This window comes from Hyperolius riggenbachi, chromosome 5 (assembly GCF_040937935.1).
Source record: "Hyperolius riggenbachi isolate aHypRig1 chromosome 5, aHypRig1.pri, whole genome shotgun sequence".
In the NCBI taxonomy this organism is placed as follows: domain Eukaryota; kingdom Metazoa; phylum Chordata; class Amphibia; order Anura; family Hyperoliidae; genus Hyperolius; species Hyperolius riggenbachi.
This window is the reverse complement of record NC_090650.1, coordinates 50,996,449-51,015,666: the sequence shown is the minus strand read 5'-3', so window position 1 is coordinate 51,015,666 and position 19,218 is coordinate 50,996,449. Positions and strand designations below refer to the sequence as shown.

At 42.7% G+C, this 19,218-nt stretch overlaps 1 protein-coding gene across 4 annotated transcripts in view; it reads right to left on the bottom strand.

The window, feature by feature from the left end:
- The window catches only part of MYO3A (myosin IIIA), a 233,885-nt gene that overhangs the window by 107,213 nt on the left and 107,454 nt on the right, over positions 1-19,218 (bottom strand). For all 4 annotated transcript variants that reach the window (XM_068235654.1, XM_068235657.1, XM_068235656.1 and 1 more), the window contains exons 14-19: positions 18,922-19,124; positions 12,002-12,100; positions 11,788-11,902; positions 9,557-9,683; positions 2,728-2,938; positions 889-1,036 (exon numbers count right to left, since the gene is read on the bottom strand). In XM_068235654.1, the coding sequence (XP_068091755.1) occupies positions 889-1,036; positions 2,728-2,938; positions 9,557-9,683; positions 11,788-11,902; positions 12,002-12,100; positions 18,922-19,124 (903 nt within the window). The remainder of the gene's footprint in view (positions 1-888; positions 1,037-2,727; positions 2,939-9,556; positions 9,684-11,787; positions 11,903-12,001; positions 12,101-18,921; positions 19,125-19,218) is intronic.

The window sequence follows — 19,218 nt, the reverse complement described above, 5'->3', positions numbered from 1 at the left end:
CGCAGAAATTTGAGAGCAATCACAAGAATTGGACCAGTTAGGGAATGTGGAGGTTTACCTCGAAAATCGGAACATCACTGTAATTTTAGACCAATCACAGGACTCGGATACTATAGAATTTTACAGAGTGTTGTGATTGGTCTAAAATTTCCACTGTATTCAAATCTTCATCGAAAATTCTGCAGCCTGTGATTGGTTCAATGCTTCTGACTCTAAAGTATTTGGCCAATCAGAGAATTTGGTAAAAAAAAAACAAAAAAAACCTTTTCTGTGCCGAATCAGTAATCGGCATTTTCAGAAATTGAAATTTCTGACCTTCCCTAATAAGTAGATCCGACCTTGTGCACGACCTTGGTGTGCTAATGGATGGAGAATTGAGCTTCAGAACCCAAATCTTAGTTGTAGGGCCCATTTCCACTAGCGCGGAAACCAGGCCGAATCTGCAGAGCTGCCCAGCAGGCAAATCGCACAGGGAAACTATGCCATAGGAAATAATGGCTTGCCCTATCGATTCGGCCGACACTGCTAACCATTTCCGTGCGTGAGGCAGCGAATCTCATAGCTGTGCATGGCACGGCTTCTGGCATTTGTCTGCGTACCAGCAGACGAGGAAGTGCCGCCGCGCGTCTCTCAGCAGCCATCCGCGGCGGCTAGTGGAAACGGACCCTTAGTCAAATATTCCTACTTTTAATGTTCGCACTACTTAGGTAAAGCGTGTCGTGCTAAAAGCACTCTACACCATCAGCGGTAGTAACGGTAAAGTTACTTTGCACTAACACAATAAGGTACTATCTGAATATGATCCAGGTCCATGAGTTAATAAATTGGGTGGGATAATTTAATACATTAGTTTTGTGACTAAATCCGATGATTAGGATGTCACCTTACCTGTTCCCAGGCAAATATGTGCTGATTGAAGTAGAACTGTATTTGTTCGTTGGCAATGTTAATGCAGAGCTGCTCGAAAGAATTCTTTTTAAAATTCTCAAAACCAAAGATATCGAGAATGCCGATACTGTAGCCGGCGTCTTCCTCCCTGAAAAGATCAAACAAGCGTTTTAATTGTCTTCATTTGTGGCAGGAATCTGCTCACAGCTCATGTGCATCTCTTATAACCACGCCAACAACTGAATTATCTTACAAAGGATTGCAAATTGAAAGAGGAAAAACTCTGCCTCAGCAATTAGACATGAGATAAGAAACTTTGAATTTGATTTGTTCAATGACGGTATTGTTTCTGCAACACTATAAATGGGCCTTTTAAGTTCTATTTAGTCCTCTTCATAAGATTCTGTAGAACTTCAGAATATCTTAAATGAATCTTAACTGTAAAAAAAATAAAAAAGTTTAAATTACCTGGGGCTTCGACCAGCCCCCGCAGCCACTCTGCATTTCTCTCTTACTGCGCCTGTGTAGGACATGTTCGAGTACACTTATGTGTACCAGGATGCGCGTGGCTAGGGCCGCGTAAGCGCAGTGGACCGTTGACTGATCAGTCGTCAAAACTAGCTGCAACAGGAGAACGGAGGATCGGTTCGGCACAGGGACGGATCTAGGGGGGGGGGGGGGGAGGGGGCAGGGGCAGGCGGGTCTCTTGCCCCAGGCGCAGTTTGTTGAATTCTTAAAAAGGCGGCAAAATTTGGATGGGGAATGGCAGTTTAGGCACCGTAACCTGACCTTTAGGCGCCAAAACCTGACCTTGTCCCAGGCGCAACTTGGTCTAGATCCGTCCCTGGTTCGGCATGCTGCGGACACAGGACGGCTGTAGAGGGCTGGTCGAAGCCCCAGGTAAGTGAAACTCTTTTTTACAGTTCTGGTTCACTTTAAACAAAAAGTATCCCTTTACTTTTAAATCAATTATTTCAAGCGTATGTATCTCAAAAAGGTGCATGGAAATTGGGCACCCAGTAAGGGTATTTAATACCAATATTTTACTAATAAAGTGTAAAATATCCGTATTAAATATCGCTATTTTACTATGACTAAATTTAACCCTACACTCACACAGAACCCTCCCTCGTAACGCTTAATCCTAAACTCCTACCTACCTTCCTAATTCCTAACCCAAAACTCCCCCCCCCCCCGCACAAACTACCTGCCTGACGTCTAACCCTAAACTCTCCCCCCCCCCCCCCGCACAAACTAGCAGCCTGACGACTAGCCATAACCTCCCCCCCTGCACAAACTACCTAAGTAATGCCTAACTCTAATCTCCCCCCCCCCCACATACTACCTACCTGATACCTTACTCTACAACCCCCCTACACACACACACACACACACAAATAACCTTAACTCCCCCCACCCTTGCTGCCAATTGCCACTCCCTGCTAGAAGAAAAAAGAAAACGTAATCTCTGGAGCATGTTGTGGGCGCCTAATTTATCCCTCAATGCCGATATTTCAATAGGCGCCTATGGCGGCACCCAAACCTCCACCGCTAGTGGGCACCCAAATTGCCTCCTCCATTATTGCAGTTAAAAGGAACCTGTAGGGGAAAAAATGCCCAATTTGGGTACTTCCCTCTGGAGAGGGAAGCCTCTGAATCCTTTAGAGGCATCCCCAGTCCTCCTGCACTGTCCCGTTCCAGCGTAGTCCATGCACAAAAAAAGTTGACATAAAATGATCAAATCAGAAGATTGATCGACTGTAAAAAAATAGAGTGCTGTATGGGCACATTTACTTTAACCACTGACTATAAAGTGAATGATATGTTGCTTCTTCTTACCTTAATTCCTCATGTGGTTTCAGTAAAGTGTTGATTCGGTTTACAATCCAGCTGAAGAGCCGCCCATACAGGGCTTTAGACATGGCGTCCCGGACGTCCGCTGCCTTCTCCACTGTGTTCTGGCGGACTATGGTCTCCCCGCGGGTCACCACACAGTGAGAAGTGAGAGCATCTTTCAGCTCTTCAGCCTCGATGCAGAGCAGAGATGCAGCTGGAAGATGAAGAAGAACATAATTAGCCTCCGGTATAGTGACAGTGGCATAGCAGTCTGGGATGCTGGTAATGCAGTTGGTGCTATGCTGGTAATGAACACCGCTATATGTGCAATGAGTAGTGGTAACTCTCAGCAAACCATTGCTTTACTCTGATTACCTCTCTCTGACACTGCAGCTGTTTCTTGTAGTTTTGCTAAAACTTTCACAAATTTGATCATAATTTTGAAAATGACTTTTTTTATGTTGGATCGAGTTTGTCCTTACCAATTTTTTATGTGATGTGTGTCCAAGCATTAAGACACACCAAAATGTATTTTACAACTCGTTATGGTTAAAATGATACCACATGTGCCTCATTTAGCAACAAACTGGTGCACTCTCCACAAATACACTGGACATTTATCAACATCCAGTTGTCATTAAGTGGTCAAATTGATGGATTTCTTATTTTCAATTGTTAAAATTAAGAACTAATGATGATATTGACTTATTGAGGACCTGTGTGATCTGAATTATAAAACTGTGTCTTTTTCTTCTGAATTCTTTCTGGTATCAGTAACTAGGGGTGTGGCAGGGACGCTATTAAGGGTGTGGTAGGGGTGTGTCTCAAAGTGTCCCTCTTTCTTATCGCAAAAACTTGGGAGGTGTGCTTAATGTCCTCTCGGTCCACTCCATTGTGCTGCTGTAACTCCCGTTAAAGTCCACAGTTGGCTGAGCTACGAGCTACTGCGCATGCTGTGTGCCTCCTTGAGTGCGCTCTTGAGGTTGGCAGCTATCTGAGCATGCGTAGGTCATTCAGGCTTGTAACTGTGAATGTGCAGAATGCTCTTGGCCAAGGGAGCAAGATCAAGGAGGCGTGTGGCCCGGAATAGCGCATGTGCGGTAGCCCCTGCAGTACTATGTGCCAGAAGCCATCAGATATGGGTCTTAGGGAGGGATTTGGGGGAAGAAACACAGCAAGTAATTATGTGGGAATTTACACTGGAGGTCTGTTTTTGTTTAAGAACTGTAACTAGGCCATATTAGTATAGTAGAGCTTATATTTTGAGCATCCTGAAAAATCATGCTAAGATTTATTTTTGGGGTATGTCTTATTTTCACAGAAACAGGGTAAGTGCAGAATGCTGTCTTTTTCATGTACATTGCTAGAAAGAGGAGTTACCACTTTAAATGGCCCATAGATTGCACTACACTCGAATGTAGAAAAGTATAACAATTTATTAATTCATCAATAAACACCACTAGATATTATATTAAAAACACTTAAAATGCTCCGCTCCAAAAACATTTGCCACAGTAACATCACATCCCATGTCATAAATAATTGTCCTTATAGGTGAGTATAACCAATATATTGATATATTGTATTATGAACACCTGTGGTGGTCAATCAAGGCCATCAACAGGTGAAGAACCCGGGTTCAGAAAGTATGTGCCTAAAGTGCAAAAAGTGAAACATCACGAGGTCATAAGGACCAATATACATAACATACAATGAGTAAAAAGCAATCCATACAAAATCAAACAACAAGATAGAATGGTGATAGTGCTTGAATGGTGATGGTCGTCCGCCGGGGTTCCCTCCTCCTCTCCTGGCCCATCCATCCCTGCCTAGGTTTCGGTAACAGTATCGCCTCTTTTTATTGTTCACCTTGGTGCCTGCCATTATAGTCGCCTCAAGCACTATCACCATTCTATCTTGTTTGATTTTGTTATTGTATGGATTGCTTTTTACTCACTGTATGTTATGTATATTGGTCCTTATGACCTCGTGATGTTTCACTTTTTGCACTTTAGGCACATACATTCTGAACCCGGGTTCTTCACCTGTTGATGGCCTTCATTGACCACCACAGGTGTCCACAATACTCACCTATTATTACAATTATTTATGACATGGGATGTGATGTTACTGTGGCAAATGTTTTTGGAGCTGAAAATTTTAAGTGTTTTTAATATACTATCTAGTGGTGTTTATTGATGAATTAATACATTGTTATACTTTTCTACATTCGAGTGTAGTGCAATCTATGGGCCATTTAAAGAGACTCCGTAACAAAAATTGCATCCTGTTTTTTATCATCCTACAAGTTCCAAAAGCTATTCTAATGTGTTCTGGCTTACTGCAGCACTTTGTACTATCACAGTCTCTGTAATAAATCAATGTATCTTTCCCTTGTCAGACTTGTCAGCCTGTGTCTGGAAGGCTGCCAAGTTCTTCAGTGTTGTGGTTCTGCTATGAACTCCCCCCTCAGGGGGGAAAGAAACACACAAATGATCTCTTGAGATTCAAAAGGAAGGCTGTATACAGCCTGCTTGTGTATGGATGTATTTTCTATGTGTGGACATGCTGTACATCAACCTACTTCCTGTTTTGGTGGCCATTTTGTTTGTTTATAAACAAACTTTTTAAAACAGTTTTTAACCACTTTTAATGCGGCGGGGAGCGGTGAAATTGTGACAGAGGGGAATAGGAGATGTCCCCTAACGCACTGGTATGTTTACTTTTGTGCGATTTTAACAATACAGATTCTCTTTAAAGTGGTAAGTCCTCTTTCTAGCAGTTTTCTCTAGGCCTTTGCACACACTTATTACTGCGTGCTGGTTTCAAATATTATATTTTTCATGTACATTGTGCAGATCCGCCTTACCCCACCCCACCCCACATACATTCCCCATATAAGCAATATCTACCCCAGGCCATGGCCTTTGTGGCCTTTGCAGAAACTCCACCCTGAGCGGTATTGTCATACTGAATGCATTTGTGCTGCTTTCTTATAGGTTGTTTGTTAAACTGATTCTTCTGAGCAGAGAGAATATTATAGAAATGATGGCGTGAGATGAGGTGTCATCGGGATTTTAGCAAAGCTCTATAAATATGATGTTTCTATCGTCGTTCTATCAGAACCCATTATGTTAATACACATCTGATCTCAGGAGTTGCAGCATCGCTGCTGTTCCAAGATTGACTTGTCGATGTTGCATAAAAAAGCAACAATGTTTCAAGTATTCGAAATAGGAAGTAAAACATTTTTTTAAGCTTTTTTTAATACCTGTGTACAGTGGAGAATCAGGAGATGAAGTAAAATAGAAGATTTTCTGAAATCAATTTTAACATCTTGGTAGACTGAAAACATTTTATTTGTCATTTGAATTTTGCTGCTCACACTTTCCCCAATTTCTAGACAAGACGCATAACATTTAGATTGCTTTTTATCCCTGGCGGACACAAAGCGTTTCAGGGCTGTGACACTTAGGGTGCACTCCACGGGCGACCAGGAGCCTTGCCCAAAGACTCTTTACTGTTTTACGTAATGGCTTGAGCTAGGATTTGAACCCTGGTCAAAGACTCAACCCTACATCAAAAGCAACAGCCCTAATCAGTACACTATACAGCGTTCCTAAGATGTCATTTGTTAAAGCAAACCTAAAGTGAAAAAAATGTATGTGTAGTACGGATAATGAATAGAACAGTAGAAGCAAAGAAAAGAGTCTCACATTTTTATTTTCATGTACATATATCTTTTTTTTGTTTTAATAACATTGCATCATACTGTCACAGTTGCAGTTTTAAAACCACACTCTTGTAAGCAATAAAAGCAACAAGCAGAATTAATGATACTTTGAACTTTCCTGCAGTAAAACCTTATTCAAGCTGTCTCTCACTGTTTCTTGGCTATTTAAAGTGGTCTGAGTTCTGAAACTCTGATACAATATTCAATAAAATGTGTTTTTCTACTTTTTATCACCCATACAGTTATCATATTTGCTCTATGTGCACAATAATATTGTCCATTTGCAAATACAAGTTCCCAAAGTACAGTTTATCTGCTCTGAAAGCTGCCATTGCATTTTATTCAAGCTGCTTTTTATTATATATTAAAATGTTCTAAACTGTGTGCATGCTTGAAGCAGAGTCAGCTTCTTCTGAGAGCAGCTGAGAATGTAACACCGAAATGTAAACAAAATATAATGTTATCTCATCTTCCGATGTGGATCATAAGCTGAAGGGGCTTTCCACTGCAGAACAAAGCGCTGTGTTTAACTGTTTGAATTTTGTTCTGCTACACTTTTTTTTGTGCTAGTAGGTTTAAGGCTACATTATAAGGAATCTTTTAGAGCAAAGAAGAAATGCTGTGTTTCAGACCACTTTAAGTGCTTCAGAAAACAGGACTGTATTTGACCCAGTGGGTTAAAAAGTTCAGAGAAGCTTTTTTGCATAGGTAACAACTGAAGTGTTTTTTTTTAACTCTTTCTGTACTGAAAAACGATATGGATTTTTTTCTTTACTACTAATGTTCTATTTCTTAGCTACACATACAGTGCATTATCTCATATGTTTATTTTCGTTTCAGGCTTTCTTTAATGGTCCAGAGAGAGACAGAGCGAACGGAAATGATGATTTGTGACCATTGCCAGCATGTGACAATCATGCATGCTGGGTTCTGCAGAGCTGCATGGACTTTCCTGTAGACAGGAGGTGGGGGATGAAGCATGAAGCTCCAGGCAGGGTTCAAGCAAGCAGATGAAAATGTCAGCGATGGCCTATTGCTTGTCAGCCATGCTTTGATGGGCACAGAAGACAGTGATGCCTGAACACATAACAGACTGCTAGCTGGAATTAAGACAAATGGTCACTTTGACCATCAAATATCTACTGCTTGTACACACCTTAAAGGGTACCTGAACTGTTCATAAAATTGCAATCTGGAGGCTCCTTTTACACTTTGACCAGAATGGTGCAGTGAGATTATTCCTCAATTGTTCTGCACCATTTTAGTAAAGTCCTTATCAGACCATATAGTGAGGCATACAGTACAATCAAAGTGTGCCTCACTGCCAATGTAAAAATGCACGTCGTTCTGTAAGCACACTGCATCCACTGCGTTATCCTGACAGAACCAACAGATAGCACGCAATCAATGTGATAGCCCCTTAGGACTATCAGTACTTCTGCCACGCTATGCAAAGATTTTTTTACGACCTGATGCAATGGCCATAGTGTAAAAGGACTAAGAGTGCCCCCCTCCTTTTTTACCTATAGCTGTAGATCCCATAGCATTCTTGGGTTCTCCTATTCCTCCCATGCATATGACCACATTTGAACTGTGAACTGGGCCTGCTCAGTAAAAGGAAGCACACTGTTCCTGGGCAAGCATCATTGTAAACTGTGTACAAGCTATTCCTTTTGCTGGGCATGTATGGTTGTGAACTCGTGCATGCCCAGTTCAAGTGTGCTTGTTCACTTCGGTGCTTGTTCGCTTCCACTCGGCCGGTTCCCAATCGCTGCTGTAAACAGTCCTTGAAACTGGGGACTGAGAACTGGATCTTTATCTACAGGCAATGAAAAATGGGGCACACCTAATATTGCTAATTTTTTAACAGTTCAGGTACCCCTTTAACCTGTTGCCAACTGCTCCACGCTGAATGGCGTGAACACAGCGGCAGCCCCAGGATTGCTCCACACCGATTGGAGGGAATGGGTTTCTATGGGGGTTGCAAGAGAGCATCTCCGCTTGGATGATGGAGTTCCGCTCAGCCTTCAGTCTTCCAGCGGCGATCAGAGACTGTTAGATGGCGAAACCGCTATCCATTTACTTAGTAATAATAATCTGAACATACATTATGTATAGCGCTTTTCTCCTGTTGGACTCAAAGCGCTCAAGAGCTGCAGCCACTGGGAGGCCGTCCTGCAGTGTTAGGGAGTCTTGCCTTGAACTCCTTACTGAATAGGTACTAACTCTAGCCAGCCTTCAAACCCTGGTCTTCCATGTCAAAGGCAGAGCCCTTAACCAGTACACTATCCAGCCACTAGTACAGCTCTGCAATCTAAGGCAGCACTGTACTGGAGACACAGGAGCAAGGCTGACTGGGAGAGGGAGGGAAAATGAATTAACAAAGAAGTGAATTTATAAAAAAAAAAAATTACAAAAAAATTACAAAAACAAAGATTAAACATTGGGGGAGCGATCAGACCCCCTTAACAGAAAGCTCTGTTGGTGGGGAGAAAAAGGGGGATCACTTGTGTGCTGAGTGCTGCGGCCCTGCAGCGAGGCCTTAAAGCTGCAGTGGCCCATTAAATAAAAAATGGCCTGGTCAATAGGGAAGTTTAACACCTCAAGTGGTTAAAGGACAAATGAACTGGTAGGAAGGGTCGTTTTTAGGCACAGGCAAGCCAGACCAAAAAAATACACATATTTATTTAAAATTAAATAGAACATAAATAATTATAAAAAAAAAAAACACAGCCTGCAGCAGCAATCAGATGCCACCAACAGAAAGCACTGTTGGTGGCAACAAAAGGAGGAAAAATAATTTGTGTGCTAAGTTGTATGCCTCTGCAGCGAGCTGTTAAAACTGCACAGCACTAGATTGTAAAAAATAGCCTGGTCACTAGGGGGGTGTAAGCCGGTGGTCCTTAAGTGGTTGAGGGGTGAGAATCAGACACCACTGCAATCAGGGAGATCAGCAGATCTGCCAGGGAACTGGAATTGTTTAACAGGAAATAAACATGACAGCCTCCATATCCCTCTCAGTTCAGGTGTGCTTTAACACTGTTCATACAATCAAGACAAGTTATCAAGAATAGAGACAAAGAAGAAAGAGCTACTCACAGCTGTCAAGCACTGATGGGTTGGCGATGTTGCTTTTGTCTATCTGGTGTTCTGAAGCCACTGAGGTGAAGTCGATGTTACCGACGTTTAGAATAGCAGCAAGGATGCTGTACACACTCCCCAGCTCCTGCCATCAAATATTACATTATTACATGATGCATAATATCAACATTACATGCTGAAGCAGACTTCATTGTATCCTAACAAAGGCTTGCACATCTTAATTCGGTGTCACTCTACTGTCAGCCAGTCTGCTCCTGGACATGCACATGGTTCTGCCCAGTGGTGGCTCTACATTGGGGCATGCTGGGGCACTGCCCCCCTACCCGGGACTCACTCTGCCCCCCTGAGTGCCCCCTTGGCTCAGTAACATACAGTTAACTGTTTCCAAGCTTGAGGAGTGTACAGTGAACAGAATAGGGTCTGTAAAAAACTCCCCAAATCAGCCTAAGTCTGTGTAAGTGTTAAGTAATACCAATGCACGCTATTATGTGTACATCTGCGATACACATCCAAATTCACTGATTGTCCAATGACTTCAGAATTTTCTAATTGGCCAAATACTTCAGAGTGGGAAGTATTGGACCAATCACAGAAGGCAGAACTTTTTCATGGGAAACGGATTGCTGCGATAATTATGAACCAATCAGAAGACTCGGATCCTACTGAGTTTTAAAGCATCCGAACTGAAGTATTTGGCCACTCAGAGAATGCAGAATTTTACCGTAGTAATCGTAATACCACGGAAATTTTAGGTCAGTCACAAGACTAAGAAATACTCGGTAGTATCTAAGTCTTTGGATTGGTCAAAATTACCCCAGTAATCTGCAGCTGCACTGCACCAGTACATCTGCGTCTGGGCAGTAAGCTGGATCTGCTCACGCACGAGCAGCTCTCTGCTACTGCGCAGGCGTGGAAATGCTTGCACGGGTGCAGCAAGGCCACACTTGTGCATGAACAGGAGTGTGGACCAGATCTTCCAGCGGGTCCTGGCTAGAGATGTGGCGAACGGTTCCATCTCTAAATCCATGGGGGTTTTACTACTTCCGGGTCGCTCTGACCCGGAGTAGTACGCCTGCGCTGCCCGGCGAAGCGCGTCCTAGATCGCGCTCCTGTTGCCGGGCACTCTCTGCGCATGTGTGTGACGTCATGAGTGACATCACGCTCATGCGCAGAGAGTGCCCGGCAACAAGAGCGCGATCTAGGACGCGCTCCGCCAGGCAGCGCAGGCGTACTACTCCGGGTCATTGCGACCCGGAAGTAGTAAGAGGCTCAGAGAGGTTCGCCAGGCGAACGGTTCGGCCCATCTCTAGTCCTGGCAAGCAGCGGGTGAGGCGAACAAAGGAAGTCTCAGAAGGATCTAGAAGCTTCCCCCTTCTTATGTATCTGTTTTTGTTCATCTCATGTTCACTTTAAAACTAATTAAATATGTCAGCCTCCATATCGCTCCCACTTCAAGTACACTTTAAAGCACAGGTGTCGAACTCCAGGCCTGGAGGGCCAAATCCATGTCAGTGTTTAGGATAGACTGAGAAAGAGAGAAATGTGTTCTACCGGATGGACCACACCTTTCCTGATTCAGAATTCCATCAATTCATTTGAGCTGTGTCAGAAATGTGTGAGGACCTCGGCCCTCAAAGGACCGGCTTGAGATCCCTGCTTTAAAGCAAGCCTGAACCTAAAGTTAAATAAAAAACAGATACTCGCATATGTAGAGGGAAGGCTCTGGGTCCTACAGAGCCTTCCTGTTCCTCTTCTGGTGCTTGTTCCAGCACTGTCACTGTCGTTCAAATCTGCCGCTGCAATGCTCCCAAAGACGGGCGGCTCTGTACTGCGCATGTGCGATTACGCAAGAGAGTGCGCTCAAGTATGTGCAGTACGGAGCCGCCTGTCTTCAGGAGCACTCGGGTTCCTGAAGACTTCCAAAGCCTCCAGTGGTGCCACAGTGCAGTCTTCTAATGGGCGTTATGGCGCTTGAATGAAGGGACCAGGAGAGGAATAGGAAGGCTCAATAGGACCCAGAGCCTTCCCTCTCCATAGGTAAGTATCTGTTTTTTTTATTTCACATCAGGGTTTCTTTAAGATAGCAGAATAGTTCTTTGCACAATGATATAAAGCAGTCATCATATTCCTTGACAATTTAGTGATTAAAATCAAGGGCTAGGCAAGACAGGTATATAGAGCGATTCCGACTTCAGCAAGGCAGCGAGAACAGAACCTGCATCACTCACCTCCATTGTGAAACCTATTACCTTGAAACATTGCTCAATTAAGTCAAACTGAGTTTTATAGAAGGTGTTATTCATAAAATCTTGTACCATTTTAATATGCTCGTTCTGGAGGTACCTAGGAGAGGAGAGATAAATGGTTAGCTCTTAATTCAGAGTCAGGAAGTAATAACTTCCCATCACTTGCCAACCTGTTCTGTAGAAACGATGACGCTACCTGGGAGGTTTGTTTTCTGGCAATTTATAATGCGCAAGTTTTTTCTTTTCAGACAGTCCCGCATAAATGTAGTAAAAAATGTGAAAATTCTTCTCTCCGCTACCAGAAAAAAAGAATAATAAAACATTATTGCTAGGTATTATAATCCAGAGAATAGCACAAAATAAAAAATGACAGCAAAAAGAAGCAAGAACAATGATCTCGATTACATACTATTATAAAATACCAAATTCCTGGTGGGGGATGAAAGAGTGGCATCCTCCACCTCTAACTGGCAGGTGCATGTGCATGAATTGGAATTTTTGTCTCTGCTTGTTGCTAGAGCGCCTTTTTCTCTGTAACAAGATTATGCAAATTCTGTATGAAAACGTATGCAGCTTGTAAATTGACCAGTCAAATGTCTCCTTGGTGGCGTGTGATTGGTCTGTTTTCAAGCTGCATACATTTCCATAATCCTTTAAGAACGCTGAACGATTTGCATCACATTGACCATCGCTAGTTGTAAGCAAGAAAAGCCATGACACAGTGAAGATATTTTATTGATATCTCTATGCGCCTTAATAAATTCCTATATACTTCAGTTGATTCAATAAATTCAATAAATTTCTGTAGAACATTTATTTAAAAATCAATTAATTCACAATCAGATTATTTCATCACGGTCTTCCAGACTTAAATTAGAATCTGCTGACCTCACCACACAGAATTACAACTTTCACACTGGCCCATTTACACACTCCTAATGGTTGGATCCTCTGCGCAAAAGCCAGCCCTCACAAGCCGCCCGTATATGTACAGATCACCATTCCCACATAGCGTGCTTTAATGGTAGCTTAGAAAGTTTGTCTCTTTAACTGTTGCGGCAGTGTGACAAAAATAAAAATGTGTGTGTGTGTATATATATATATATATATATATATATATATATATATATATACATATATATATATATACTGTCAGTAAAACTTCTTAAAAATTATAAAAATTGTCAAAAATCAGCCAGGTGCCATCTTCATAAGTTTAAGATCACTTCAATGGCTATTTCTAATGCGTTTTGCATCTACAGTTATTGCTTTCTTTTATTGTACATACGTATTGATACACTTACTCCGCATTTGTGCATTTATCTATGCGGGTATTAATGACTCATGTATCTTCAACAGAAAAGCGGAGGAGTCCGGAGTTCTTTCCAAAGCAAAAGTCCAGCCGTGCTGCTCTACACGCTCCACTAATACTTTTAATGACTAACTGTGCAAGATTTTTTTTCAAACTTTTGAAAGTTTCTTCTTCAGGCATGTTTCCAAACTGGATCAGAAGCGGATAAAGCTATTTCTCACATGCACTCTCCTTGTTTGATGCAGTCATTAGAAGCAGCCAAGCAGGTATTCTTTTCATATTTCAAAGTACATGTCTCTGTATGTGAAGGAGAATAGTGTGAATCAGTAAAAAATAAGAGTGTTAAGCTAAAAAATAATTTTTCAAAAAGACCTTGTAGTTTTTGAGAAAATCGATTTTAAAAATGCAAAGGCAAAATGTTTTTTAAATTGTAATTTTTTTCTGAGATTAAAACCATTGTATTTTAAAATCGATTTTCTCAAATTACAAATTACAAGGTCTTTTTGAAAAACTATTTTTTCACTTGTACCCACTCTTCTAGCAATATTGGTAACAATAGTATGGGGGCTTTGCTGTTAACCTCTAGCACAAAATTACCGTGCTAACCATCAGCACGAAATTACGCAAAATTGCATAATTACGGACCTATTAAGTTTATAAATGAAATTAATAATGATTTTTCCAAAATTTCACATTAGGTTTTCACATCATAATTAAGAATTACGATGCAAAATTACGATTATGTGAATTTCTTGCTCATCACTAACCCAGAATATTATACTGTATACAAGTTTGTGCGTATATGAAATAACTTTACACAGTTGGGATACAGTTCTGTATTGTGCCTGAAGAAGAAACTTAAAGTTTTGAAAGCTTGCAAGGAAATCCTGTACAGTTGGTCAGTAAAGAAAGGTATGACCTAAGGAAATTTTGTTGTTATGTCTTCAGATTCTATCCATGACTCACACAGGACCACATAATTCAATGTTTTTGAATTACGCTACCCCCCTCAGCTGTCAGGTTTAGATTTAGATATTTTGTTATTTGCCTCTCAAAAAAAGTTCCAGTCTGCCCATTATAAGAAAGGGGCCAATGGGAGCTAGAATTAAATATGTCAATCTATAATTGAAATGTGGTAGAAATATTTAACCCATGAATCCTGAAACCTTAGCACTACAAACAGATATTCTGTAATTGATATAGGGGTCAATTCACTAACAAATGTTAAAATTGCCATTCGCAGACAGCATACATCTTCATCTTTCTCCACTAGAGTTACATGTGTTGTACAGTTAGTGCAACACACAGTACATGGGTAATGCTCACATTGCTACGTAACGCACATTACTGAAATGCACATTACCGTAGCAACGCAAGTGTTACGCATGTACTTTGGGTTGCCTATAGTGGGTCCATATTCAGGAAATTATCAACTCTGTAAAGTTGAGAGGTCCCCGAGACTCATAGACCACTTTCGTAATGAACATGGAGGGAACACGTCTAGTTTGAGCTTTGCAGGCCTAGAACAGGTTCAGGTACTGAGGAGGGGAGGAGATAGTGTGGGGAAAAGGCCCTTTTGTGCAGGGAAGCTGAATGGATGTTAAGGATAGAAGCTTTGGATGCTATAGGTCTTAAGGTTCATACACACTTACCAACTATCTGTCCAACTATCTGCCAAATAGTCTGTCTGTTAAGCCCCATGCAAGTTTTGTTGTGAAACAAGTTGAAACAACTAAAAAAAGTATTTTGCTATTGTTCAAACAGCTGATAAGCCCGATAAGAAGTCAATCCAACAGTTGAATTGACTTCTTATCAGTCTTATCAGCTTTTTGAACAATAGCAAAATACTTTTTTTTAGTTGTTCAACTTGTTTCACAACAAAAGCTGTTTGACAATTGTGCTGCATAAAAGACAGCTGTTGAGCGTGTGAATGGGGCTTAACAGACAAGTCTAGCAGATAGTTGGACAGATCGTTGGTAGGTGTGTATGAGTCTTTAATAGTTATCTAAAAATGGCATGTTTCTTGGAACCTTGAATAGTGTGTCCCCCTTACCTCCCTACCACTTTCCCTTTGTTAGCCCCATGTGTCTTTTTTGTTGATTTTGTATATTCTGTACAGTCAACAATTAGCATAATAATGTATAGGGTATGGTGGGAGAGCCATGAGCACCCCATACTCTCTTTTTCTAGCCTAGTTTCTGTTTCAGCAGTAAAGCCACATGTAGAAGTGTGGATTTATGTTGATTTGTACTAGCAAGAGGTTGTGGGCATGTAGGTCGACTCGAGAGATAATTAAATGTATTGCTAGAAATTGCTACTATAGGCCATTCCCCTTCTGTCGGGTACATCATCCATCTCTATCTACCCTTTCTTACATGTGGTGAGGATGTAGCCAAAGAGAATAGGTCACTTGGCTATCAAGACTTCTGCAGTGCGGTTTTTGACCATATTACTGCTATGGCGATGGCCAGTTTCGGTGCTTGGCGCTGAGCGCAATGAACCGAAACCACCTCCTTTGATCTCAGACTATATCGAGTCTATAGGCAAAAAAATCTTGGCAAATCTAACCCAAAAAAGTTTTACAAGTACATTAACTCTAAAAAAAGAAAGGTTGACTGTATAGGACTCCTAAAGGATGAGGGTGGGAATTCAATGGTGGATGACCAAGGTAAGGCAGAGTTATTAAATGCTTTCTTTGCTTCTGTCTTCACAAAAGAAACAGCACTGTTGCAAACTACCGAGGCGGAAGAGTCTCAATCTTCTAACTGTAATATTAAATACTTAACGCAGGAAGAAGTGAAGGCAAAGACTAAATAAATTAAAAATAGACAAGGCACCTGGCCCGGATGGCATGCATCCTCGGGTCCTAAGGGAATTAAGTTCAGTTATAGATAAACCCCTTTATCTTATCTTTTGTGACTCTCTTGGAACTGGCAGAGTCCCAGTGGATTGGCGTACAGCCCACGTTTTCCCATTATTTAAGAAGGGCAAAAAATCAGATCCAGGAAATTATAGACCTGTAAGCTTAACATCAGTTGTATGCAAACTATTTGAGGGGTTACTAAGAGATACTATACATGACTTCATAGTAGAAAATAATCTTATTTCTCAGCATCAACATGGGTTTACTAAAGACAGGTCCTGTTTGACTAACATGTTTAGCTTTTATGAGGTAGTGAATGCTAATATGGATATTGGGAATGCTGTAGATGTGATATACTTGGACTTTGCAAAGGCCTTCGACACTGTTCCCCACAAAAGTCTGGTGCAAAAGTTGAGGATGCAAGGACTGGGGAAGAGTCTGTGTTCATGGATAGGGAACTGGCTAATGGACAGAAAACAAAGAGTTGTGGTCAAAGGATCGTACTCAAAATGGGAGACTGTTAGCAGTGGGATCCCACTAGTGTTGGGCGAACAGTGTTCGCCACTGTTCGGGTTCTGCAGAACATCACCCTGTTCGGGTGATGTTCGAGTTCGGCCGAACACCTGGTGGTGTTCGGCCAAACTGTTCGGGGTTCGCCCGAACTGCAGAATGCATGGCCGAACATGGCCGAACAGGGCCCCTGTTCGGCCGAACAGGGCCCTGTTCGGCCGAATACTGCCCCCCTATGCCCCCTATGGGGTCGCAGGCATAAGGGGGGAGCATGCCCCGATCGCGGGGGGGGTCGGAAATTCCCCCCACCCCCTCCGCTAGCGCTCCCCCCTCTGCCCGCTTCCCCATACAAAAAGTTTGAAACAAGTTCAATAGTACCTGGGCTGGTGGCACTGGCTGGCAGTGGAGTGAGGAGGAGTCCGAGTAGCAGAGTGACGTTGAGGCCGGGCAGCGGGCGGTTCAGCGCTAGTACCCTTGTGGTACTTCCGCCCTTTCTCTGACCTCACGTCCTCTGCATACGAGGGTACGCATCACGCGTACCCTCGTATGCGTCATCACGCAGAGGACGTGAGGTCAGAGAAAGGGCGGAAGTACCACAAGGGTACTAGCGCTGAACCGCCCGCTGCCCGGCCTCAACGTCACTCTGCTACTCGGACTCCTCCTCCTCCTCACTCCACTGCCAGCCAGTGCCACCAGCCCAGGTACTATTGAACTTGTTTCAAACTTTTTGTATGGAGAAGCGGGCAGAGGGGGGAGCGCTAGCGGAGGGGGTGGGGGGAATTTCCGACCCCCCCCGCGACCGGGGCATGCTCCCCCCTTATGCCTGCGACCCCATAGGGCCCCCAAAATGGGCATGTTCGGGGGTCCCATTGACTCCCATTGAGTTCGGCGTTCGGGCCGAACATGCCGAACATCTGGCCCATGTTCGGCCTGTTCGGCCCGAACCCGAACATCCAGGTGTTCGCCCAACACTAGATCCCACAGGGGTCTGTTCTGGGTCCAGTGCTCTTCAATTTATTTATTAATGACCTAGTAGATGCAGTAGTGAGCAATGTTGCTATTTTTGCAGATGATACAAAATTGTGCAGAATCATCAACTCTCAGGAAGATAGTGTCGTATTGAAACAGGATCTGGATAGGATGGCTATATGGGCACATACATGGCAGATGAAATTCAATGTTGACAAATGTAAAGTCATGCATTTTGGACGTACTAATGGTCTAGCACCATACAAAATAAATGGGATACAGTTGGGGACATCAAACTTGGAGAAGGACTTAGGAGTACTCATTGACAACAAGTTAAATAATTGTACTCAATGCCAAGCAGCTGCAGCTAAAGCTAACAAAATTTTGAGATGCATTAAAAGGGAAATAAAAACTCGAGATGCTAGCATAATATTGCCCCTGTTTAACTCTCTAGTAAGGCCACATCTGGAATATGGAATTCAGTTCTGGGCACCACATTACAAAAAAGATATTGCAGTTTTAGAGCAGGTGCAGAGACGAGCAACAAAATTGATACGTGGGATGGAAGGTCTCACTTATCAAGAAAGGTTAGATAAACTGGGTTTATTTAGTCTAGAGAAAAGACGCCTTAGAGGGGATCTAATTAACATGTATAAATACATCAGAGGGCAATATAATAGCTTGGCGGATGAGCTTTTTGTCCCTAGGCCTTCTCAAAGGATTAGAGGACATGATCTGCGCATGGAGGAAAAACGTTTTAGCCATTTATTTAGGAAAGGGTTCTTTACAGTTAGAGTGCTTAAGATGTGGAATGCATTGCCAGAGGAAGTCGTTATGGCAAACTCTATACCTGCATTTAAAGGGGGCTTAGATGCTTTCCTTGCGTTGAAAGACATCCATGGCTACAATTACTAGGTAATGCCTAATGATGTTGATCCAGGGATTTTATCTGATTGCCATCTGGAGTCGGGAAGGAATTTTTCCCTTTAGGGGCTAATTGGACCATGCCTTGTAAGGGTTTTTTCGCCTTCCTCTGGATCAACAGGGATATGTGAGGGAGCAGTCTGGTGTTGTACTTTATACTGGTTGAACTCGATGGACGTATGTCTTTTTTCAACCAAAATAACTATGTAACTATGTAACCCTAGACTCCACCTCTACCAAAAAATGCAAATGTTAAGGCAAACACTGGTTCGACCACCAAAGAGCACTGCAAGTGTGCTGGCTGGCTGGCCCATTTCCTGACCGACCCAGGTGTCCCTTCTCACCCACCCTGGAACCACATTTTTCACCACCCCCAGAGCACAGAGAGCTGGATGGGCAGGCCGGTGGGGCTGATGTCAGCACGGCTCCAGGATAATAAGCACAGGTTAATTAACCCATGACAGCCGCCTTTCAGGTCACTGGCACCTCATGGCCCGTACCTACTGTGCCTAGTGGTAAATCCAGCCCTGGCACTTACATAGCTTGGTTGACCACCCTGGATTTTTCTAGCAGGTATTCGGAAATCTGTGCTGCCACCACTGTTCCATTCTTGGCAAACTTCATTTCTAGGTATTTCCCAAAGCGGCTTGAATTTTCATTAATGATAGTGCAGGCATTTCCGAAGGCTTCCACCAGGTTGTTGACCTGTAATATCTTCTCCTGTAGTGTCCTATTGTTTGCCTGGAAGATTATAAGCATCAACAACTAACATGCAAGACAGCGCATGAATGGCATTCCTTTATAGATTTTCTTTATGTATTTTAACATTCAGCCA